Genomic DNA, 17,703 nt, shown 5'->3' on the forward strand with positions numbered 1-17,703 from the left:
ATATTTGCACACTTCCCTGGCGATACAAAACCTAACTTTTTGTGGCAGCTGCTCACATTGCTAGTGACAGATAATTAAGGTCAGATACATACAGACTGGTGTCATTAGATTATAACCTTGCACGGGCAGTTTGGGACACTGTAATAATTTCCATCATGAATTCTGAAAATTTAGGTCACTGAGAATCACAAATGAAAAGTCTGGGAGTGAACGAATGAACGAAGCTGCTCTGACAACAAAACAACTCTGGGCAACTATCGCACTGGCAAGAAATGGTTAAAAAGGTTTGAAAAGAAAATCAAAAAAGATATCAATGAAGTGATGGAGGACAACTCGACAAAAGGGATGGTGAGGATGTGCAAAGGAATAATAAATCACTATTAAACATTCAAGCGTAATACCTGAAAAAGGATAAATTAGTCCCTGAATTTAGGAAGTCCCTGTCTAAAGGAGTGCTTCTGCACATATCAGCATCATAACTGGATTGGGATGCTGGGAGATTTCTGTGGTTTATGGCACTGTTAACAGGAGCTGTATGTGCTCAGAATGACCAGGGCAGTGCCCAGCAGAAGGAAGGACATTTAACAATACCCAGTGGTGATAAAGACCATCAGAACCTCACTTTATGTGAATGACTTTATGCAAGTTTGCAGGAGGTGTCAGTGGCTCACTCAGTGACAGCAACATGAACACAGAGTCTGCTGCAGGCATGGCCCGCCTGTTTAAGTGAATAACAGGCTCTCTAGACCTGATAGTGAAGCAGTAGATCTCTAAAATTCACATCACTTCACTGGCAAGGCAGACATTTCACACATTTGTTTCAAGGTAGATGTTTTGCTTTTAGATTTAAGGCAAAGGTTGGACAACAGAAAGTGGCACCACTTCCACTGTTGTTGATTTCGGAGGATTATGCAAAATCATCGGGGCGTATTATGCCAGAGATCCAGCTCCCTTTCAGCTGGATCTCTGGCATAATACGCCAGAATAACGTCAATGAACCACAAGAGTTCAGTGTTCAGACATTACATAAAGTTTTGTTAGCAGTCCAAGAGTCAATTGTATTTCAGGGTCCATTCACTAAAGAAAATGCCTGACTTTTAAGTACATGTCTCAACGAATAAATTCCAAAGTAATTAGACTAAAGTACAAAAATCATATTGAAGAAAATGTGAGGTGTCACTTTTTGGAAAAGCAATTTGTTTGAAGAGTACAAAGTTTCAAAGTGAGGGTACAGTGTTGCGCTAACTACCAGCTGGTGAAGGATGACACAGAGAGAAAGACCAACAGAGTAAAAGAGAGAGAAAAAAGGAACTTTTAGTGCTCTTGCACATCCTCATATAGAAAATCACCAGACAGTCAAGTGCTGAGTGGACTAACACACTCTTATCCTTAAATTTTAACACCTTGTGGGATATGCTGAAAAAAAAATAAACTCCCCATGTTCTCTCTTTTCTTCCTTAGCCATCGCTTTCTTTATTCGCCGTCTTCCTCCCCTGCTTTTAGTTCAGCTCTTGACTCCTCAAAAACCCGTTCCCTCATTTCCATGAGAATTTCTCTGCGCTGCCCTTTCCGCTACGGGGAAGCTGCATCAGACCTGTGCAGGTGGCTGATTTAGGTGTTTTACAATGGAGCATAAATTACATAAGGATAAGTGTGTGTGCAGTAAAATTGATGAGTAACAGTTAGAGTTTGATTTCTGCTCAGTCAGAACGCTGTAACCTTGCTAAAAGGATGGGAAGTGAAGCTAATTACATGAAGGATGGCCTCCAATCATGCAATCTTCAGCGTGTGCTTTAGTGTGTGTGTGTGTTTGCAGTTGTCACCTGAAGCAGTATTGATGGTCCTGACAGCCTCCCTGGTGCTGACTCTGTTATTAGGGGGATAGTCAGGGACAGTGTTTTCGTAGTGCTTCCCTGACATCCGTGGACTCACTTTGGCAGGTAGATGACTGAAAAATAGAGAGATGGAGAAGGATGGAGAGGAGGGAAGGGGGAAAAGAGAATTAGATAAAAAAGTGAGGAGGAGGAACGGAGAATAGAAGACAAAAAAACAATAAAATGCCTTGGATTTGGAGAATTGGCTTACGCACGAGTGATACAAAAGAGGAATGAAGGTGAGATAGAAGGTGATGAAAATGTGATGAAGGAGATGAAAATTGGTTTCTGTGTGTGCGTGCAAGAGTGACAGATGTTTTAACCAAAGACGATTTGTGCTTGAAACACTGCCTGGTTCCCATTACAGCCGCTGACAATCTGAGTTTTACACATAATACCGTGACACATGTGCACAGTCACGAACAAACACACATGTGCACATTCCCAATTTCACACATAACAGCCAGCGATCCCCTCATTGGCTCACCCTGATTGGCTGTGCTGCTCATCAATGGCATCCACGGCACTCTCCACAGAGCTCAGGAGAGACTGGATCTGATTGGCTGACTCCTTCAGCAGGAAACGGGTAACAAATTGCTCCACGTTGGTTCCCCTCTCATACACCTGGAGAGAAAAAAAAAGGATTGACAGCGTGTGTCATATATAATTTGAGTTGTTCTGTCAAAAGATGTAACATCAAAATGTCTGTGAAGTCAATATTTTCTTCCCCTTTCATCATGTCCTTCACACATCACAGCGCAGCACTGCAGCCTTCCTGTCCGTTACTATCCTGAAGAGACTTTTCAGCTCAAATCTTATTTTGCTTCTTCCTTGCATTCATTTAATGGTTGATTTGCTTCTCGCAGTGGACAGACAGCAGATAGGGAGGCAAAAATAACAAGTAAAAACAGACTAGTGCACTGTATTTGGAGAACTTGACAGCTGGTAATGGATTATTGGATAATGAACGACTTGAGACGTCTATACAGACAGTTGATTATTTGACTTTGTGGATTTAGTGTGTTGCAGCTGCAGTGAAAAAGGAAAGGTTGGTGTCACTGAAACTTTGAGACAAGCGTTGTCTTTCACAAACGGCCACTACTGTGTGATGCTATTCTGCTGTGTGTGCTAATTACTGTAAATGATATATATAAATAAAGCTTTTACTTTTAGAATTTAAGAAGCACTTTTGCCTTAAAGGAAATGTTGAATTATGGAAATCTTGTAGCCCCATAGGGACACGAAAATGTGACTTCCTACTTCCTACTGTTTCAGTTCAGATTCAGCAGACAAAGACACGAAGCCGCTGAAACAATATTCTTCTTCTCTAGCAATACACAAAGGCATAGCAGCAAGAAAGGCGAGGGATCAATAAAGTCATCAGTTGTCAGCATCATTCACCGTTCTACTACAATACTGTTCCACCCGATTTACACCAGCCGCCTTAGATGAAGTGCATCAGTCTGTTGGTATTCAGCTTTCCCAGAGCTGTTTTAAATTGTGTCATGAGTGGCTATGAGTCCTTGAACGAATGCATATTTAAAATAAATGAGAATCCAATAATAAACGACAGACCTGTGAATGTGGAAAATTTGGAAAAGTTTTTAATTTTTTTTACCTCAAACATTTTCAAAGACAGAAGCTAAAAAAAGACAAGTGACATCCTAGTGAACGCATCAAAGCAGGCGTCCCTGAGCTGCTCCGCTGATAGTGTGAACACAGCAAACTGTCAGAGGAGTTGAGTGTTTCAGATAAGACTGGCACTCCTGCTTTAACTCTGATGACCTTATCACAGCGACCACTTAATTATTTAACGGCGTGAAGGTGTGCTTTAAATAAATTTAAAAAAAGCCAGTCCATTCAAAATGAGTCGCAGCACATCTGTCAGTTCTGGATTTCAAGTATGAGGCTGTACTTTACAGTTTACTGCAAGTTACAGTTTGCATTTAAAGACTTTAAGGTAGTGTTTTGGTTTTTCTTTGTTCTCTTTCTCTCTCAAAAAATTAATCTAAATTCTAAAAGATTGACATGAATAGTTCATTTTCGCTCCAAGTTGGGAACATTGGCATGTCAGTATAAGAAATTGAAGAGTTATTTCCAAGGCTAGTGGTTACAGTATATGTAAACATGTATGTAAAATAAAGCGAAACTAATAAGAGTATGTTTCTAAAATTTTAACCCTCATTATTTCTACTGTACCAATATTTGACCATATGATTAAGTAATTTAGGTCCTGGTAACCCATCGAGGGCAAACTGTGGCTCTTACCACTTGCTGGTTGGGAGTTTTGTTCCCAATTGCCCTGAAGATCCTAAATTGGACCAGTAGAAGAAAATGCATGGAAGTGTTTTTATTTATGCATATTTGAAACTGTTTTAGTCAGAATATAGAAGGAGAAATACACAGCTGCAGCTCTAACATATTTTATAGCAAAAATAAAGCCCAATAAATCATAAACATAGTAGTACTAGGCAGTCTATTTGATGAATGTGCCATGTCTGGTAAACTTAAAAGTAGAAAAATGAAAAGAAAAAAGCATCAGGCTGCATTTTAAGAATAGATAAAATCTGGTAGTGGTGGTACTGGATCTCCAGGGAGGAAAGCATCAAAAAAATATCCATCCAGCCTATCCCAGCTACCGTACACCTCGGACAGGTCGCTAGCCTGTTGCAGGGCCAACACGCAGAGATAGACAACTATTCACACTCACATTTACACATATGGACAATTAACTTAACTGCATGTCTTTGGTGGGAGGAATCTGATGTACCCGGAGATAACCCACGCAGACATGGGGAGAACATGCAAACTCCACACAGAAAGGCCCCGGCGAGATTATGGTGCGTCAAAACTAATCACCTGGAAACATTTCAAAGTCAACCAAAGTATTTTCCACCAACTCATGGAGCAACTTCAGCTTAATTAGCTAACTGGACACAGTTGAACCAATTTGCTTCACCCAGATGTCTTCAGTCTGCAAACTTAAGAGATGGTGACAGAATTTGAATTCTATTTTTGCTGCTAACGTTGGGGCCTGACAGGCAACGGTGACAAAGAAATAAAACTGCCAGCTTTCATGTACTGCTTAAGACATGTTTAAGGCCAAAACCTTTTCAGAATAATACATGAAAACCTGACTATTGAACACCAGGCCATAACTGACTGCACATGTACTCTAGAGAGTGGAGTCAGTCGGTCATGTCAGCTTTACTGTCAGGAGTCACAGTGCAGTGATTCAGGAAGACAATTAAGGTTCCTGTGCATTCACCCATTCTCTGCTGCACTCTAATCAAAGACAAACGCTCCTGTGAGACAGCGAATCACACAGGCCTCTGTATTGACTTCCATTATCATAGTCAATGACTTCCACACATGCACACAAGCAAGCATACACTGAAAGAGCCAAACTCATCCGTATCTGTGTGCAGAATAGTCCAGTCAGCTAGTTCTGATTTTCAAAAGCATCCAATAAAAGCTCAACTATCTGTAAAACAGCAACCAGATTACAGAATTTAGGCTTGTCGTCCAATTTGTACTTACTGTTTTATTCAGGAAGCGCCGATGACACATTAATGACTACCACGCTGAGATTCAATTATTTAAGAGGGATACACGTCTGAATAAACAGAAATGAAAAAGGAGAATCTTATCAGTTTTATTGAATAGTTTATGACGGTGTTGCGAGTCAATTGTGGACATTTAGTCTTAAAATTGGAAAATGCTGATAAAGTCTTGCCATTTATTTGATATATTCAACATGCTTTGTCTTTAGTTAGACAAGCTGAGTTCTAGCATTTATAGCAAACAAAAAAAATATTGGTAGGAAATTCCCTCTGGGTAAATGTAAATGCATGTGCCTTATAAATCAGCAGATTTGCAAGAAGGATGAGCTAAGATATAAGAATTATGATGGTCGGTAGAGGCAAAATAATAGATGAAGGCTGAGATATAACTGCCCTTAGCACAATTATCCAAATGTTCATACACAAAACAGACACAAGATTTAACACAAGTCAGGGCAACTCAGGGGGTTGGGAAGCTCATCTGTAACCGGAAGGTTGCCAGTTTGATGCCCCCAGCTCTCTCTGTCCTGGTCGTTGTGTCCTTGGGCAAAACACTTTACCCTACCGCCTACTTGGCCAGAGGGGCTGATGGCGCGATATGGCAGCATCGCTTCTGTCAGTCTGCCCCAATGCAGCTGTGGCTACAACTGTGGTTTGCCTGCACCAGTGAATGAATGAATAGTGGAATTGTAAAGCGCTTTGGGTGCCTAGAAAAGTGCTATATAAATGCAATCCATTGTTGTTATCATTAACAGAGCCATTATCCACAGACTGGATGGAAATGAATGGATGTGTCACAAACAACAAGAAGCTTATTTGTTTCCTTGTCGATACCGTGTCATCCCATACATATATATTACCATATTATGTCGTTGTAAGTTTTTAAGCATTGATAAACCTAACATGAAGACAGATTTCAATCTCACATAAAATGGAAAAGTGCATGAGCTCATATGAACGTGTATGCAAGATCGCTGATCATAACTGTAACATTTGGGCACTACTTGCAAAGGTTTGCATCAAAGCAAACCATGAAAATAAGATTTGACAAACTGGAGAGTTGTAGGGACACACAAGCTACCAAGAATATGAAGTATGAAATTTTAAAGGCACTGTGCAGAATTCAAAAAATTCTCAATTTGGGTATCCAAAAACATGCCACCAGTATAACTTCAGAGAAAATGGAGTGCCTTAATGGCCAAGGCGTTTAAGGCCTAACAGTTCTGTGGCACACCATTCCACATCTCTCCCTCTCTCCCCCATTTTTTCTGTCATTGCTGCACTAAAGAATTACATTTATTCAAATTAACTGATGTAAACATGAAATTGAAAATCACGATTAGTGTAAAGCAATGCACAGAAGTGTGTAAAACAAAAGCAATGGCTCAGCTCCATTTATGAAAACCTGCCACACAGAACAGATACAGCAACACTACAAGAGGCCCCGGGGCTGTAAACAGTATAACAAATATATTTTTATGCTATTACAGTTGCAGGCAGAGTTTTTTTCAGCTTTTTTCACGAAATCATTTTCCAGGACATTTTCAGTGACATGAGGCTGTTATAAGAGATCACGTTTGTGTCCTTACTGAAAATGTCCCTTTAAATTTTAGCCACTTCAAAGTAAAAACACATTCCTGACAAGTACCTTGACACAGTGCTGTTTTAAATACAGCGGGTGCTGACAATGAATACTGGCCCTTTTTTTCCCTTTGTAGAATTAAGTGAAGAAACTACTGCATTATTTTTCAACGCCACTAACAACTCTACTTTTAGTGCTTGATGTATGTGTTAACAAGGTTAACCGAGAAACAACCTAAATAAACCTTTTTTATTGACCATTCTAAAAGTACAGATGGAAAAATACGACCAAGAAGTCAGCTGCTACAATGCTAACAGTACATAAAGCAACTGTTTCGTAGAATTGCCGATCTATTTAATGCTGTGAACAGTCATTATGCATCCTTAAAGTACAAAAAATAGAAAATTTACAGATACATAAAGTTCCAGCTAGGTGCTGATAAATACACAAAGCAGTCAAAACACTGTGCAGGGCGTTTTAAACTGTTTTAAAGATCATGACTTAACAATGGAGGCCATCTGATGAGCCCCTGTATGACACCAGGCTGTATAACATGTGCCATTTTACCAGACATTAATAAAATTTGGTTTAACACATCTGAAACTATCCAAACTTTTAAACACATTTTCACCAGTTAATGATGTTTATGCAGCTCAAACAGCTGCAGAACACTTTAAAATATGCAGTGAATGCAACATGTTTTAGGTAGCGTGTATATCCACCGTGGTCCTCCCCATTCTTCCTCAGTTATCCTGCCCCCTCCTTGCTCCCTCTTTCAAATGTTTCACATGGACCCAGCTACAAAACCCAGGATATGAAAACTGTGATCTATAATTCACACAGATCACTGACCCAGGAGGAGATACACCCTCCCTCTCTCAGCTGGCTCCCTGAACACGACCTGGTAATTAGCTTTGTGTATTATTCCTAGCATCTATAAGTGTGTCTTTATCTCATAGATAAACTGAGTTACAGTGTTACTGTGTTGAAATACAAAGCTCTCCTTCAAACCGTCACGACGGTGAGGCTTAACATTTTTATTGTATTTTGATGCCTCTTCCAAACAGCATTGTGCCAGAGACTTCCTATGAAATGATGCATATGCGTAAAGCAACAATATGCCCTGACAGAGTTTTTATTCCAGCACGGAGGTGGCTTTGTTGTTAGAAAAATTAAAAATAAAGGTCTTTCTTTAACTTACCCGGTTGAGCATGGCAAAAGGCTGCAGGAGCCTGGGTGTGATTCTGCCCCACTGTCCAATAAAAGTGAAAAATAGTCCAAAAGTATTTTTTTCAGTAAAACTAATTTATTCAGTTACTAGTAAGAGACTGCGTCAGGGAGGTCACTCAGTCCTTTGTATGTGCCTGTGATATTTCATCCTGCTCTCTTGCATTTCCCTCATTTTCTTAAGGTTACAACAAAACTCCTCGTTAACAACCTACGCATGTGTTCAGCCCCCCCCCTCTTCTCTCTTTCTGACACACACACACACACACACACACACACACACACACACACACACACACACACACACACACACACACACACACACACACACACACTTTGTAGCAAGATGGAGGTGGCTGATTACAGAAGATTGTAGGTGGTAATCAGTGATTACAGAGGTTGTTCTAGTTAGGGGAAATTATTCCACCCTCAGCCCGTCCCTGATGGGGTCACAAAAGCTTTGTGGAGAGGCAGTGGTGACATGTTCATCTCCAGTATGATTGACACGAGTGGCTACTCGTGGCTACAGTTACCTTCTGTTATGACCTAAGGCAAACCAGGTAGCATAATGCTCTCTTCGAAACTGTGATAAAAACCTGCATCCCGGTAGAAACAAACTATAAGAATATCACCTCTGCTTCACATCCAAGCTCGAGATCTGGGGCAGCAAATTAAAAGAAATATAGCAGCATCTGAAATACATTATTAGAGAAAATTATAAAACCTTTAATGAATTCATACCAAGGATGCACTGTTCGGTAAAGTAAGAACTTCTTCTTACTTCTTACTCGATTTGCTTTTATGTGCCTTGCAAAATTGACTTCATTAAACTCACTGACTTCATGCAAACAACCTCAGTGCAGTGTGCTTTGCAGACAACATCAGGCCATTTGCCATATGCTTCCCTTGCACTTTAAAGCTACACATCGACTTCATTAATTCTAACAAAATGGGAGAGGAGAAAAGAGGTTAACCTAAGAACCTCTGCTCACAGCAGCATCCACCAAGATGTAATGACTGGGTTCTGCATGATGAAACAGTGAGTGGCTCGCCCATTTTAGTAAAGCCCCAAATCAAGTTGTGATTGTGGTGCTGTTCAGTCTTAATAATGTAACAACGGTCTTCACAGTTCACTGTACATCAGGGCAGAGACAAAGCTGTTGCTGACCATCTCTCAGACAGATGGCTGACATAGAGGATGTAAGTGTTGGTATCGATCCACTGATAATTCGTTATATCCTTCAGCTTAGCGTGAAGGAGCACGATCAGTCTCAAAGGAGAGAAATTGAGTGAGAGCTCTTAGAAGGGAATGGATGTGCAATCAGGTTTGAAAAAAAGAGACAAAAAAAAGCTCTATGGTATCATGTTAGATAAACAGCTGGTGCAGTGGTGGGCTGCTTCAGTAGGTCCTACAATGTTAACTTAACTCTTTACCCTTTGAAAGTCAACCAAAAGTAACCCTTGAATTTTTTTCTGACACAAGTGGTTTCTGTCTGTCATATTTCAGGCGTGCTTGTAGAACAAAATGATCGGGTTTGCATCATAATGTAGTGACACTTGGAATAACCCGGAAACTATTCTAATGGCCGTCAAACCACATCTTTATACACATATACTGAAGTGTTACAACTTGTCATTAAGGTTACACGGGAAGTCCTTAAATGTCGTCTTTATGGGGGAAATATTTAACACCGTTGTGCAAATTTCTATGCTTTTTGTTTTTCAAAATAACATTTTAAAAACATTCAATTAACTCTGGGTGACCCAGCGATTTCTTGCAGGGATCAGGCCCCAGCTTGTGTCCAGGAAGCATGCTCTGCTACATGTCACCCGTCGCTTGATGCCTGATTTATGCTTCAGTGGGAAATTTACTTAGGATGTAACCAGAAACCCCTCTTAATCCTACATTGCAACCTTCCACATAACCTGGCAAGAACAACTCCCGAGAAATATAACTACATCAGTGCAGCACACTGTGAGTCTGATTGGCATGGAAGAAAAAAAAGATTATTAACTCATTCACTGCCAGCCATTGGCAGTGAATGAGTTAAACCCATTGACTCATTCACTGCAATTGACGGCTATAGACGTCAATGGCAGTGAATGAGTTAACAGTCATGGGGAGCTCAAAGTTTCATCATAAGAATAATAAGACAAGAAGAAAGTCAAAAGTGTCAAAGTGGTGAAACACAGAGCGCCTGCTACTTTGCTACCCTGAGAGAAGAGAAGAGAAGAGAAGAGAAGAGAAGAGAAGAGAAGAGAAGAGAAGAGAAGAGAAGAGAAGAGAAGAGAAGAGAAGAGCTCATATACCCTGTGAGCAGTTTCCTGTCCCTGCACTTCCTTTTAACTCTCCTTCAAACTGCTTCAGGACATACAACGCCCACATCTCAGCCTACCACTGTGTGCTCTCTGGAGACTTCTTTGGCTGACTATTTTTAGATTACTTTCTATTGGTTTGATCTTGTTTGCCATGGAAACCAATAAAAGTTGTTTATGTTACCAGACGTCTGAGTTGTCTGCCAGTTGAAGTCCTGTTAATTCCTTTCATTTCACAGTTAAAGACGAGTCAAATTTTATATCACAAGTCTCACTGCAGACCCGACATTGTCTCCCAAAGCAGGCCTCTACCTGTGGGGATAACAGAAGTTTGATGGATTGGAAAGCAGAAGCATATCTCCCTGGCTGGTCTGCTATTCGAAAACCCTGCCTCAGCTTCATACATCAGCCAATTAAAATCGTATCAGAGCAACCTCAGTCAATATGTCTCCAAGCAACACAATTTTAGCTGCATGGAAGCTAGGTCTAAGCAAATACACCTGTAACAGGGAGAAACATATTCCCCATAAATGTCTATTCTCACCGTCTGCGTCAGTAATCAGATTTAGCTGCAGTCAGTCAGTCTCCAGTCTCTCTCTCTCTCTCTCTCTCTCTCTCTCTCTCTCTCTCTCTCTCTCTCTCACACACACACACACACACACACACACACACACAGCTCAGCCTGTTTTCCTTGGTTATTACTCTCCACTTTCCTTTTTTTTTTACTCCCAGTGACCATCTTCTTATTAAGACATCCCAGCTGCACTGCTAGCTGACCACAGAAAGCTCAGCTGAGTGTGTACACTGTGTGCACGCGAGTGTGTGAGACTGAGCACTAATGGTAGACTCGGATGGCTGACCACCCGCTTCTCCTCCACTGAAAACATCTACCAGGCCATTAGCATGACACTAAACTGAGGGTGGACACATACACACAGGGTGCACCGCCATAATCTACTCTCTCAGTGGGATTTTGTGGCCATTGCACAGCCACTCACCAAAGGAAAAAAAAGAGAGAGTTACAGTCTTCAAATGTTTGACTTGTGTTCTTTCCGTGTTTGTATTTGGTTCAATATGCAAATTAGACCCCTGGTTTAGGAGCCTTGCTTTTAAAGCACAGTTGTGGGTGCTAAAGAATTTATCTTTACGGATTGTTTAACCATTTAAGACCTACCATAGAGCCAAGTCCACCAGAGCTTAACTTTATATTTTTACATGCTGTAGTGCCATTTTTGGGAGCATTTCAAGTTGCCATACATCAATACAACCGTTATATCCCAAATTTTAATAATATGTATCCATGAACTCCATAGTAACTGCATAAATTGCAATAAAGTACAATAAACTACAAAAAAAATTGATAATTGTTTTTTACATATATTTCTAGTTAGAGAAATTTATGAGGTTTATCCTTCAGAACTGTAAATACAAAAAAGTTGCACAAAACAGCTTCCCACCACAGGAAATTTATTTTGAGTGTCTTCATAGTTTTATTTTTGAGATACACCAATTTTTATTTACTGCAGGAAAACCGAAAATAAATATTATAATGCAAATTTGCAAAAAATGTGCATCAAAATAAACTATTTCCAGCAGTGCAATTTGAAACTATACAGAAAAGCATAAAGTCAAACATGACTTTATGCTTTTGAAACTACATTTTCCGCGAAAATGACATCACTTGCGGTTTTGAGCAGGTAATGGCGGACATGCGCTGATGTCTATTCCAACGTAGAAAGTGTTATGAACAGCTGATCAGATCGGCAAACCGTGTTTCTGGACTATTATGTTTTTGTTGCTGCAAATGCTTTTTACGAAATATTTGCAATGCCCTATGTGGAAGGAAACCGTGATTTAGGACAAGCTGATGGAAAAATGTGAGTACAAGTCCTCCGGTTTCATATGCAAAAAAAATTACTGCACTAGCCTATGTGGTTGCAGTTCTACCGGAATTTTAAAAATAGTTACTCAAAACGGAGCTTGCCCGCTCCGACCGGTCTTGAAGGGTTAAACAAAGATGATACAAGATACTTTTGAGAAAGCCACAATAAATCAGTATTAATCATAATTTATGTGATCATGCACCTATAGGAATTATTAGATTATATGAATGAGCATTTTGGCATAAAGGGGAAGGCTGTTATCGTATGAGACTTTCTCTTTAGCTGTAGTTCCCACACACCGTGAACGCAGTCTCAAATAAACTGATGGACTGACTCTCTACAGTCACTTTGGCTTAACCATGTACCTAAAAAAATAAATATTGTGGGCCAAGGTGTTGATAGTCCCCTCCACAAACTACCATCCATAAATTCAAATGCTTTGGGACAGTCCTCACTGACACCCTGTTTCTGGAGATGGAGCTCAGTAGTCAGATTTGAAAAGCCTCTACTTTTTGTTCAAGGCTGAACAAAAAAGGTGTGGATAAAATCTCAGGGCTGGTGTGGTGATCATACTGCAATACGGCAGTCAGATATGGACATTGCAGGCTCCCAAGCAGTCTGAAATATTCTGTATACACAGTCCTCCTCTCAGGACTCTCCTGGGTTAGTAATATGCAAAGTATGGAAATTGAAAAACACAATATAGAGATTGAAAAAAACCCCTATACTTTTCCTCTACAAAGGATATTAAGACTAGTGATACGCAATAAGCAAGTAACAGAAAATAACCAGAACAGAATCACATCAACACAAGGCTATAAAAATGTATTTTAAAAGGGTTTTAGAAGAGGTTACCAATTCCTTTAAACTTAAGTCTCTAAGTGGAATTGCAAGCAGGGATTCACCTGAGGATGTAGCTCTCTGTCACAGTGTGTCGTCTGTCCTGTATCCCTCCTCTCACCCCCAACCGGTCGACAGCAGACAGCTCTTATTCTCTGAGCCTGCTTCTGCTGGAAGTTTTTTCTCATTAAAAGGGAGTTTTTTCTTCCCACTTTCCCAAAGTGCTGGTTCATAAGGGCTCATTTAATTGTTGGGATTTTCTCTCTATTAATGTAGGCTCTTTACCATACAATATAAAGTGCCTTGAGGCAACTGTTGTTGTGATTTGGTGCTATTCAGAATTTAAGGATGTGAACAATCTCACCTATGTAAACCATAGACTGTATATAAAAGATGGGTGTAATCACCATAATATAATTCAATGGCTTTGCCACATTTTGTGGCCTTTCAGCTTTAAGGCGACCTTTTTTGTTTTCAAGCCAGAAGTGACAAGCGAGTGCTAGGTTTTGAGCTAAGGCTAGCAAGCTTAGTAAGCAAGCTGCACCCATTGACTGAAACATGTAGCATCAGACCCTGCTAACTGGCACTAAGCAATATAATCATTAAAATACTTGAGTCTGACCCACTGAAACAAGATTATAAACTTCTTGGACAGTTTGCACCACACGGCAGATAATTCTATTAGAAATACTTAAAATGCACCAGTATCACAAAGATTAGGCTATATAGGAACCATGTTGTGAAATTAGCTGTAAAAATTGTAATTATTGTTGTAACCAGGTTATAAGCATGGTGATTTTATCAATGAAGTTGGGCATTTTAACAGTCTATGACAATCTATGGGGTTGACTTGATTTGGAGCCTGACTCTAGTGGCCTTTGGAGGAACTGTAGTTCTTGGCACATCACACTGTTTTTGTTTTTTGTTTTTTTCAGCAGCAGAGTGGACACATGAGCACGAACAAACCTTGAAACCAACACATGGGAAGCCTCAGCTGAATTTTTTACAGAGCTTTGAAAACTAAGAGCTGTTTCAGAGGGACAGGAAGCTGGCAGATGGGTAAAAAGCCAGTGTGTAAGGCTTTTTGTGGACACTGCCAGGAGGACTGTCATTCCCAAATGAGGTAAAACAGCCATAGTGGCGCCGCTCCAGCAAAACAGTGGACAACCAAGAGAGATAATCTAATGGTCCCCATAATTACTGTTTATTTTTTATCACAATTTTTTGATGCATTTGTTCCAGTTAAAAATATATATTTTTTGGTGGTTGGATGTCACTCAAATCATTGAGGCACCATTTTTTAAGGCAGTAAGTAGTTTCCCTTTATTTAACTACATGTGAGCAATGGAAAGCAGATCTAAAGAGAATGTAGCTGCAAGTCAATGACCAGATCTCACCAGAAACTGATCATTTTTCCACAACCAGAAACCTACAGGGAAACTTGTACACCATTACAATTATCCGTATTAATTAAAACATAGACACATAACCATGACATATTTGTTTTTGCAGTCAGGACTGAGGAAAGCTATAAAAAGCAAAAGATAATACATCAACATTTGGTCTATTGGAGAGATCTGACTGGTGGAAGTGACTTCTGGAAGTGTGGAAGTGGTTAACAGGAGGCAGCATGCCTGAGTTTGTTTCTAAACAGAAGGCAAGCTCACAAACAGGCATCAGAATCATACACACTCTTCAGATAGCATGCCAGCATCACAGGCCCACAGAGAGAGAGAGAGATGGGAAAAAATGAAGGCGAGGAGGAGGATGGAGGTCGAAGGCGGGGAGAAACAGGAGGAGGATAGGAAGGGGGATGGGAAAAAAGAGATGCAGAAGAGAAGGGAATAAAAGGGATGGAGCGACAAGAGGAATGCACCGCGTGCTGTGTTGAGCTTTCTGTTTCATTTGTGTGTTTTAATTTCTCATTCAGTCAAATCTGGATTAAATCACTGAGTGGGGTTCGATGTCTCTCCCTACTCCTTTCACCCAATTATCCATCCATCTCTCCATTTTTTCCTCTCCTTTTCCCACTCCCACAGTCCTCTGCATTATTCATGCGTTGGGTGTAACCTCATCAGTCAACATACCGACAAAACAACACACACACACACACACACACAAACACTGCCAGTTCTGCCTCTCCCTCCCTCTCTTACATACACTCACAATCTCACACACAAATTATTCACATCCTATTCAGTCAGCAGTACACTTTGTAGATTTGTCAGTCACATGTCCACCTCCACTTTGTAGAGACCTGCAGCACTTTGACAGGAGACAGGCAGGTACAGGTACATATAAAAACACATATATAAAGCTAATACAATAACACAGCAGCTGATTTGATCCATCTGAAGTTGCCTCAAGGCAAGGAATTATTCCATCTACAGTATTGTTTGGTAGAAAAATGGGTGATGGAGTGAACTATGGCTACTACTGTAGAAGCTGCTTTTAGTGATGAAAATGAAAGGGATGCAGAGTCTGAAAGTTCAAAACCAACTGGCACTTTGTTAGCTGTGTGTAAGTACAATAAAACACAGCAGGATACTATTGTTAAGAAATATATTGTATATATTATTTATTTCATAAAATAAAGACTGTAAGACAAAGAGCTGTATGTCTGTGAAGGTTCTCAGTCATCCTGGTCATCGTAGTCTAAGGAGCTTGGAAAGAAAAGCGTCTGGACTTCTTTGAGTTGCTTGAAGACGTTTCACCTCTCATCCGAGAAGCTTCTTCAGTTCTAAGGGTCAAATGGTGGAGAGTCCCAGATTTAAACCTAGTGAGTGTTTCCCCCCAAAGAGGGACAAAGGACCCCCCGATGATCCTCTACCTAATCACATGAGCCAAGGTGTGAAAGCGGGTGTGGGTCACAATCAGCCAGGGTTTCGGGTGAGCTCATTGTGAAACCTGGCCCCACCCTATCATGTAATTTCCTGAGGTCAGATGGCCCAGGATGTGAGTGGGTGTTAAGGCGTCTGGGAAGGGATCTCAAAACTGGATTATAGATGGCAGACAGTTGGTGTCGTAAACCACCGCCTCTGTTCAAAGATGGTCGCTCACAGTGGACCTAATTGCCTTCTTTCACTCCTCTTTCAAACCATCTGTCCTCTCTGTCCAAAATGTGAACGTTGGCATCTAAAAAAATAGTCCATCCATGCCAAGATTTCTCTGAAACTACACCGAGGCACAGCTGTGCCATGAGCTAAATGCCAACATGCTCACAACTGTGCTACCATACTGAACATGTTAGAATCTGAACATCAGAAAATAGATAAACAATTTTCCCTGTAAGTTTGGCAGGGACAATGGTCAGGAAACAAAATATTTAAAAAAAAATTTGATCATGTTGGTATAGTTCATCACACTGGATGGAAAACTAACCCTCGGATGTCTTACTTGAAGGCTGGACTATTGTAATTCTTCATTATCAGGATGTCCCAGTATTGTAGCCTGCAGCTGATACAAAATGTTGCAGTGTGACTGCTCACAGGAGCTTGAAAGAAAGCTAACTTCTTTTGACTGGACACATTCAAAGCCCTTCATGACCTCATAGCACCAGAAAATTGCAGCAGAGCTCTTTATTCTTAGACTGCAGGCTTGCTTTGTAGCTCCAAGAGTTACCAAAAGTAAAACTGGAGGCAATGCCTGCAGCTCTCAGGGTGCTCCTCTGTGGAACCAACTCCAAATTTGGGTTTGGGAGGCAGACACCCTTTCTTTGAAGATTAAGATTAAAACATTTCTTTTACTGGATAGCCTACTTTATCCTCGTTTTTTGTCCATAAAAGGAATCACAACTTAAAAAATGTTTTCAGTGCATTTAGTAAAACTTGAAACTACGGAGGCTGAGGGCCTTGTATTACTTGCCACCTTTTTCCAGCCAAAGGATTCACCAACTGATTACTGATTTTAGGTTTGAGGTACAGCCCCACTCTGAGTCTGACTCTATCTCTCCCTTCATCCTTGGAGAGAAAGAGTTGTTTTTGTAGGGGGGCTGTTATATATTTAAGATTTATAATTAGGATGAGTGATGACTGGTGTGAGTTGAATATATGTAACATATTTTATGGAATTCATCTTATTGTGAAATTAAAACTTCGGCTATACACAAAAAATTGGTGCCAATCCATCTAGGTGTTATCCTTCAGGATGCTTAGAGTAGACTATATCAACCTTAATGACGATGCATTCATTAGTTTCCCATAACATTTCAGTCTGGGCTAAAGAAATGCAGCAAACATGTTTAAACATTTACTAAATAATTCAGTTTTTTATAATAAATAAGAGTGTAAGTTTGCTTCTAGTTTCACTTAAGCTCAACTCTATAATAAAAGGGAGCAGAAAACTGGAAGGACCTTTCCCTTCTTTTCAATTATTTAGATCAAGAATAGTGGGGAAAAGCTCTGCAGCTGAGATTGCTC

General features: G+C 40.3%; 1 protein-coding gene across 1 annotated transcript in view; it reads right to left on the minus strand.

The window, feature by feature from the left end:
- necab2 (N-terminal EF-hand calcium binding protein 2) overlaps positions 1-17,703 on the minus strand; it is a 151,684-nt gene that overhangs the window by 73,558 nt on the left and 60,423 nt on the right. Inside the window, exons 6-7 of the mRNA XM_026172965.1 lie at positions 2,362-2,498; positions 1,824-1,948 (exon numbers count right to left, since the gene is read on the minus strand). Coding sequence (XP_026028750.1) covers positions 1,824-1,948; positions 2,362-2,498 — 262 coding nt within the window. The remainder of the gene's footprint in view (positions 1-1,823; positions 1,949-2,361; positions 2,499-17,703) is intronic.

This window comes from Astatotilapia calliptera, chromosome 7 (assembly GCF_900246225.1).
Source record: "Astatotilapia calliptera chromosome 7, fAstCal1.2, whole genome shotgun sequence".
Classification (NCBI taxonomy): Eukaryota; Metazoa; Chordata; class Actinopteri; order Cichliformes; family Cichlidae; genus Astatotilapia; species Astatotilapia calliptera.